At 36.1% G+C, this 8,413-nt stretch overlaps 2 protein-coding genes across 6 annotated transcripts; one reads left to right on the top strand and one right to left on the bottom strand.

The window, feature by feature from the left end:
• Nucleotides 1-2,042: 2,042 nt before the first annotated feature.
• Nucleotides 2,043-2,939, top strand: LOC106332079 (SOSS complex subunit B homolog). 5 transcript variants are annotated; one of them, XM_013770545.1, is made up of 2 exons: nucleotides 2,043-2,182; nucleotides 2,255-2,939. In XM_013770545.1, the coding sequence occupies exon 2, from the start codon at nucleotides 2,402-2,404 to the stop codon at nucleotides 2,819-2,821; it is 420 nt and encodes a 139-aa protein (XP_013625999.1). In that variant the 5' UTR covers nucleotides 2,043-2,182; nucleotides 2,255-2,401; the 3' UTR covers nucleotides 2,822-2,939. The 5 variants fall into 5 exon arrangements, with proteins under 5 accessions (XP_013625999.1, XP_013625998.1, XP_013626001.1 ...); XM_013770544.1 differs by having other exon boundaries at nucleotides 2,260-2,939; XM_013770547.1 differs by having other exon boundaries at nucleotides 2,320-2,939.
• A 1,635-nt stretch (nucleotides 2,940-4,574) lies between these two features.
• Nucleotides 4,575-7,138, bottom strand: LOC106336202 (pyruvate kinase, cytosolic isozyme-like). Its single transcript, XM_013774959.1, has 4 exons — nucleotides 7,049-7,138; nucleotides 6,526-6,802; nucleotides 5,684-6,145; nucleotides 4,575-5,597 (listed from the first exon to the last, which is right to left on the bottom strand). Exons 2-4 carry the CDS (start codon nucleotides 6,781-6,783, stop codon nucleotides 4,785-4,787), a joined length of 1,533 nt encoding a protein of 510 aa, XP_013630413.1. The 5' UTR covers nucleotides 6,784-6,802; nucleotides 7,049-7,138; the 3' UTR covers nucleotides 4,575-4,784.
• Nucleotides 7,139-8,413: the final 1,275 nt, after the last annotated feature.

The raw sequence follows: 8,413 nt of genomic DNA on the forward strand, positions 1-8,413 counted from the left end.
AGAATACTTGGTAGTAAAACCAATGTTTTTATATAATGAATATTATTAAGGAAGAGTATTACATAAACAGTTTAATAGAAATAAGTATTTTTATAGATTCTTCTTACGATAGCCTTATGATTCACACAATAACTACGAAAGTTAAGGAATCATTTTGGGAAAATGATAGATATTCCTAAAACTATAGAAAATAATCATCTGAATAGTTTTAATAGTCTTATGTACTATATACATAGTCTAATAATAGATAATATATGGGTTCTATATGTTAAATTTACGCACTACTTGCAATATATAGGAATTTCAAGTTACACATAATAAAACCAAGTAATCCTAGTATTTCAAATTACACATAATAAACCTAGTAATCCTTGTAGTCCGAATTACATAAAATAAACCCAGTAATCCTAATAGTTCAATAATTTTTCAACATAGTAGAACTTTTTTTTTGTGCAACTTCAACATAGTAGAACTAATAGTTCTAATAAAAATGTTTTTCCATAGTAATACAAGTTGTCTAAGTAGTACCTAATTCTTTTCACATTTACTACCTAATCGATGTTGTTCGGATTAAACCAGTACTATTATTTCTATGACCATATTAAAGTCATACTATACTTCAAAATGAAGTAAAATAAACCAACCCCATAAACACAGTTTTAAAATAATTTTTAATGTCTCAAAATTTTCATTAAATCTTACGTTATTTACATTATCTAAGATATACATTTCATTTTAATTATATTCCAAATAAATTTCTGCAAAAACAAACATAATAAACCTAAACCCCAGAAAACCCAATTTTAAAACTCGTTTTAAATCTTTCGAAATTCTTAGGAAATCTTAAATTATATACATTACCCAAGATTTACGGTTCATTATAATGATAATCTAGGTAATTTAAAAAAAAAAAACGGATATAATAAATCTAAAATTAACCCCAAAAAAAACAGTTTTAAAACTCATTTTTAGTCTTCCAAAATTTTTAGTAAATCTTACACTATTTACATTATCCAAGATGTACAGTTCATTTTAATGATATTCTAGATAAATTTATTTTAAGAAAACAGATATAACAAATCTAAAACCCAGAAAAAAAGTTTAAAACTTGTTTTCAATCTTTCGAAATTCTCAATAAATCTTACATTATTTACATTCTCCAAGATGTACAATTCATTTTAATGATATTCTAGATAATTTTTTTAGACGGATATAATATATCTAAAACCCAGAAAAACAATTTTAAAACTCGTTTTCAATCTTCCGAAATTCTCAGTAAATCTTACATTATTTACATAACCCAAGATGTACAATTCATTTTAATGATATTCTAGATAATTTTTTTTAAACATATATAATAAATCTACAACCCAGAAAAATAGTTTTAAAACTTGTTTTTAATTTTTCGAAATTCTCAGTAAATATTACATTATTTACATTACCCAAGATGAACAATTCACTTTAAAGATATTTTAGATAATTTTTTTAAAAACAGATATAATAAATCTAAAACAAAAAACAGTTTTAAAACTTGTTTTCAATCTTCTAAAATTCTCAGCAAATCTTTTATTTTTTACAATATTTTAATATATTTTGAAATTTAAAGCTATTTTATAACAAATTTCATAAAAAAATGAACATATATTAAATGTTGTATAAAGTTTCAGTTAACAAAAAGGAAAATGTCACGTTAAAAAAAGAAAAAAGAAAAAAGAGGTCACGTTGAAGAAGAGAAAAATGAGGTTTCATTGGTTAAAGTTTATTGTGGGATCCAACTGATTTTTGATATAAATTTAATTCATGATTAATGAGGTATCAGATTTATAATTAAAAATTAGAAGGTTAGTTTGGTAATCACAAAGAGAGAATGGTAGTGAGAAAAGAAGAGGGATAAGGAGAATAGTTTTTTTTTAACAGGGGCATATTGAGTTACACTCCATCTGTATATTGTAACTTGGATTGGAAACAAACCGGTCGGTTAAACTGGCTTTAAGTTTAATAAGGGTGAGCAAATTCGACATTTACGGCTTTGCCCCTATCTATTTAAAAATTATACATTGGCGCTCCCGACGTTTCCCTCTTCTCACTCACGTCTGAACCTTCTTCGCCTTCTCCACTCATCGGTGTTTCCTCCATCTGCATCGTCGATTTGAAATGATCTCCCACTCTCTGCTCTAAACCAGTAAGTTTCTGTAATTTTTGGTTTGCAAACGATGGTTTGGAGTCCGTAATCTGATTATAGATTCTTAAATAGCGTAGATCAGGCGTTCGATAAAATGTCTGAATGAAAAATTGAAGTGTGGTTGTGTTCTCCGTTAGCTTCTTTTTTGAACCAGTGTTAGAGTCCTCCCTGTTCCAACTTCCAATTTCAGGAGATTCTATCCTAGCGGTTTCCGACAAGATGCACTTGTTTCTCAAGGACATAGTTCCGGCGGCACAGAACAACATAAACACGCGTTTCATCATCCTCGACAAAGCAAGATCACCCGCCTCGGCGAGCGGAAAGAGTTGTATCGCGTTAGCTGCGGATGAAACGGCGGCGGTTCACATACAGCTGTGGGGAGACGAGTGCGAGGCCTTCGAAGCAGGGGATATCGTGAAGCTCACCAATGGGATATTCTCGTACGTTAGGAACAGTGGGCTCCTTCTCAGAGCTGGGAAACGTGGGAAGATGGAGAAGATGGGTGAGTTCACGGTTGCGTTTGTCGAAACGCCCAACGTTAGCGAGATCCAGTGGAATCCTGATCCTGAGAATCCCAAACGCTATATTCAGAACGGGGTCGTTTCAGCGCATTCCCGTATTTTCCCTCCTTTGCCTTGATAAGGTTTGTAAACAACACATGGAGAATGGTAACAAACTTGTTTTTTTTTTTTTGTTTTTGGCTCAACATCAACTTTTCCATTAACCAAATGATTCTAATACAATCAGATTGTGACCACATTGCCTCGGAAGAGGCTTTAACCACAATATGACATGAGGATGAAGATACAAGTATCACCTAGAAACACTCATTTGGTTCCTACGTTACCATATCATCTCATCCAGTCACTTTGACCACATAATTAAACCACATAGTTACAAAAGACCAAACCTAAACCGGTTCAAAAGAGAACGAACACGAGACATCAGTTGAAAGCAAGCAGTGATCTCCTTATGATCAGAATAAGATACTTGGATCAGCTGCCACAACACTCTAAGTGCTTATTGCTCGGACTCCTCCTTCTTATTGGGGTCGAAGTCTCCGAACTTTTCACCAAAGGGCGGAGCATAAGGCCGTATATACAAGGTTTCATCACACCCAAACCTTCCCAGATATTGCAATTATTCACCACGCTATGGTCTCCTATGATCAGAGTTCTGTGCATGTCCCATTAGCAACTTCACCCAGAGGCGCTCCACTAGAAGAAGCTTGAGGCCATTGATGTTTCTTGCTATAAACCTCTGCCGCTAGCGGACTGAAGGTCCGACTGAAAAAAAACCTAGAGACTAGGACGGGTAAAGACATTGATACTTCAGCTAACCATACCCCAATCCGGTATCTCTTGCAAGTTCCCTCTGATGTCTCCATAGGATAAGAGTCGAGTTCAAGACCATCAGAATCATCGTCGAACGGCGCAACCCGGATTTGAGTCATACCGATATTGTTCTTTGCCTCCCGTCATGGCCAAGCCGGATACTTGTCCGGAATGAAAGGCGGATTGTGATGATAGAAAAACGCAAGAGGGAATCTGATTCAGCCTTTATGAAAGTCGAAACTCGCAGTTGGCCCCACTAACCTCTGTTTGTCGCACTTCTCCTCCACCCATCTCGCCACCACACAAGGAGGAAGAGTCGAGTTAGAGGAGACGTCTATCCTTCTCCACGCGCCATCATCAACAAGGTCTTCAACTAGATCTGGAAAAACAAAATTAGATCTGTTTAGACCTACAATCCTAAAAGCCGACTCTCTTCTTCTCAGTCTCGCCAACGTCTCGCCGCTACTCCACTCAAAGGTTCGCCGACTCCGACCAGCACCACGCAGTTCCGGAGGACAAAACATCGTCAGAGAAGCGCGCATATCGACTCGGTCTGGATCTGGGAAGAGGAGAGCAAAAATAAAACAAGGAAAGGGGAGAAGGTGGAGCCTCCGGCAACGCCAACGCCGGAGGCGGCGGCCGGAGTTAGGGTTTAGCTCTCTCTGAGATTCTCTTTCTCTTTCTCTGTCTTTTTCTAAATGTGTTTAGCAATGACTAATAAAGACAATTAAATTTAAAAAATCAAAAAAGTGATGAGAAATATCATGAATGAAAAATCAGCAAAATAATTTTTCTTAACAAATACTTCGTCTCTAAATAATGCATGTTCTATCGCTTTTTACTTGTTTTTAAAAATCATTGTTTTACTTGAAGAATGTTAATTGACAATTTTGAATTTATTGAATTGGTATTTATGTTAATTTATGGGTTATAATTTTAAAAATTAATGTATTGATAGTTAAATATTAATTTTTTAAAAATATTTTTTAAAAATCTAAAACATGCGTTATTAAGAAACAAATAGAGTATATGGAGATTAATAATTAGAAAGGCTCGTGTTAAAAATATGATAAAGTGGTATTTGTTTAGTTAAATAAACTATAACAATAAGTGCATGCATTCATAAAAAATCTTATAAACTAAAAGTAGTAAAAGAGAAGAAATGCAAACAAAAACCCAAAACATTTTCGGAACACCTGTTTCCTGTTCTTTATTTCACCCTGGAACATAAACCTTGAGAAGATGATGATATTGATTTGACCAAAAAATCACTTGACCACACAGATCTTGATAACAGAGGCAGCTCCAATACGGTGCAGAGCCACCACAGCATCACCATGGTTACACAGTCCTTTCTCAGTCGCCTGCTTCAAAGCAGACTCAATAATCTCCTCTGTAGATTCATTATCAGTCGCTTTTGCAGATCCTTCAGCCAATACCGGAATCAAACCTCTATATATCAAACTATGCCTGGCCGGTGACTCATCGCTGCAGCTCCAATTAAACGTGTCGCTGGTGAAAACCGGAACAACCACCGAGAGAATAGGAACAGCCGGTCTATACTTAGCCACCAGCTTGGCCGTTGTACCTCCTCTTGTCAACACGATGATGAGTTTGGCCCTGGCTTTGTTTGCTGTTCTTACGGCGGATGATGCAAGACTCTCCAGCGTGCTCATTGGAAGTGGAGTCGCTCTAATCATCTCCTTGAAGATTGTGTTGTAGTCAAGCGACGATTCTGCTTCTATGCAGATTTTAGCCATTGTTTTCACTGCTATCTCAGGGAAGGCTCCTGCAGCGCTTTCACCGCTGAGCATGACGCAGTCTGTGCCGTCCAGAACCGCGTTTGCCACGTCAGTGGCTTCGGCTCGTGTGGGACGTGGCGATTTGATCATAGACTCGAGCATTTGAGTGGCTGTGACCACCGGTTTACCAGCGAGGTTACACTTGTAGATCATCATCTTTTGAGCCAAGAAGATCTTCTCTATCGGTATCTCCATCCCGAGATCTCCACGAGCAACCATGAATGCATCTGTTTCACGCAAGATCTCGTCGAAGTTCAGCACTCCTTCCTGGTTCTCAACCTTCAATGATTCAAATCAAACTTAAAAAAATCAGACAACACTAACAAGACAAGAACAAGGTGTGTGTGTGTGTGTGTTGTTGTTACCTTGGACATCAACATTATACTCTTGGAATGTGATCCAAGTACTTTCCTGACATTAACAAGATCCGATCCTTTGCGAACAAACGACAGAGCAATCATGTCGATTTTGTTTGGAACACCCCATTTAAGAATGTCTTCAACATCCTTCTCAGTCAACGTGGGGAGATCAACAACAACACCGGGGAGATTCACGTTCTTTCTTTCCCCCAGCATCGCTGTGTTTTCACATCGACATCGTACGGTTCCAGACTTCGGATCGCATGACAGTACAGCTAGACTTATGCTTCCATCAGCACATAGTATGGTATGTCCTGGCTGCACATCCACCGGCAGCTTCTTGTAGCTCATGGAAATCGTTTTCTCATCGCCCTTGATCTCGTAATCGGTGCTGATAGTTATCTCCTGGCCTTCCTTAAGCTGTATAGGGTTCCCATCTTTCAAGAAACCGGTTCGAATCTCAGGCCCCTATAGTAAAACATGAAAATTAAACATTGAACCGTTGTAAACACATACTAATACACTCCATTCGAAGTTAGCACATAAGATCTATTGGTTGCTAGTTTGAATCAACGCCATCAATTAACATATGTATCTATCAACACTGACAAGCATGTAAACACTAAATGCCCAATCCTCATGCTCCAGACCTTAGCTAGAAGCAACTCAAACAGAAACCAATGACACTCCAAGCATTAACCATGTTCTAGTTTCACCTTCTTTAAAACTGTCTAATTTCTCTACTCAAAGTTTCTTAATTTAGAGGTTGAAGCTTTCATGGAAGTAAGGAAGACAAGCTAAACAGAAATATTCATGATCAAGCAGAAAAGAAGAGAGAAAGATGAAACCTTTGTGTCAAGCATAACAGCAGCGAGGATGCCTGTATTCTGCATAGCGGCGCGGAGATTGTCAAGAGTCTCCTGATGGTACTCATGGCTACCGTGAGAGAAGTTGAAACGAGCAACATTCATTCCCGCTTTGAGAAGCTTCTCAATCATAGGAACAGAGCGAGACGCAGGACCTAGAGTGCAAACGATCTTCGTCTTCGGAGTCCTCCCATCGTTAGGCAGCTCCTTCAGTATCCCTTCAATGTCTATGTTCGACATTTTTTCTTCGAATCTCAACCTGATTTACACAAATGGAACCAATCTTCGATAAAGGATCGAACTTTATCAGATCAAAGAGAAGAGATCATAACTAATCAAAGTCCACGTTTTAAAAAACAAGCGGAAAAGGACGAGACTTTGAGATTCAACGAACGAATATGAATAGCTATTACAGCCGATGATCTGATGCACGATTACGATTTATGAGGAGGGATCTAACGATTATCGAAGGATGAAGAGATGATCGGCGAGGATCGGATCTAACCTGAAAACTGCTTCTGTCTGTTTTTTTTTTTGGAGTGTGAAAGCTGCCGGCGACTCGAAAATGTTAATGAAGAGACTTTATAACGGCGTGAAATAAATGACACGTCGAATTATTTAAATTATTACATCCAATGGCGATTTTTCGCTTTAAACAATAACCCAAGAAAATAATTTCCGCCCCTTCGAAATCTGGATATAGTGGACTTGTTCGTTTTATTTGGTTTAGTGAATTTTTAAATAAAATTTTAGTCATCAACATGCTATGAACATATGACTACGATTATTCTAACAGAAGAATATGCTTTTGGATCTAAAAGAGAGGTGTGCTATTCTTTCGTTGCTAATAAACCAAAAAACTCTAATTTTCTTAAGGCTGGTGTTAATTTATTAACTTAAATTTATTTGGATTGATTGAACCGAGAGTTTCATTTATGCTTTTTAATTGCATGAATTTCATTTAGGTAATAAGGAAAATCATGTCGTTTTATATTACAATATTTTTCTTATATAATTTTCCATGTTACTATCTTTTCTTTTAAATAAGTACCTTGATTTTGTTTTCTGTTCTTATGAAAATTGAGAAGACGTACATACTTGGAAACAATACCTTTTTCTTTTCCTTCAGACTCTTTTGGAATGATCAAGGAGCCATTTGTTGTCTTTATATATTCTAACTTAAAAGAGACACTAGGAGACTATTTTTATTTAGTTATTAGAATTCTAACAAAATGAAAGCAACTAGATATTAATGAAACAGTCTAGTTGATCTAAAGTTTCTTAATTCCAAGAAGCTTAAGGTGGCTTTTTACTTACGTTAACACCTTTTCCATCAATAAAATACAGAGTTTTTTTTTCACTCAAGTTGAGATTTCATGGATGAAACCTAAGACACTTGAAGAAGCAGGACTTCTTGAACAATCTTGACATGGACCCATTACAAGACTGAAGACACATAAGCACCTAATATTGTTTAGACGAAGCTCACATAATGTGGGGCTGTTTGTTTCACCATTTGCCATCTCCATCCAAATGATTCATTTGTATGATCTATTCAAATGATCCATTCAGATTTTTGTGATTGTTTGTTTGTTCATCTACATAGCTCATCTAGATGAATCATCTAAATGGATCTTATGTTTGTTTTTTTATTTTCATTCCCATTCAAATGAGTTTAGTAAAGAAATTACCAAAATATCCTTGTGTTGATTTAATCATATGTTTAATATTAATTTTAACTATATTACATTTAATTATTTAGTTTAATATATTTACATTAGAATTATTTCAAAATTAACGAGTTTTCTTTTTTCGGTTTGGGCGGGAAAACAAGTTTTTTCGGTTTTAGCGAGAAAACACATTTTTTATG

The sequence above is a fragment of the Brassica oleracea genome, chromosome C3 (genome assembly GCF_000695525.1).
Source record: "Brassica oleracea var. oleracea cultivar TO1000 chromosome C3, BOL, whole genome shotgun sequence".
NCBI lineage: Eukaryota > Viridiplantae > Streptophyta > Magnoliopsida > Brassicales > Brassicaceae > Brassica > Brassica oleracea.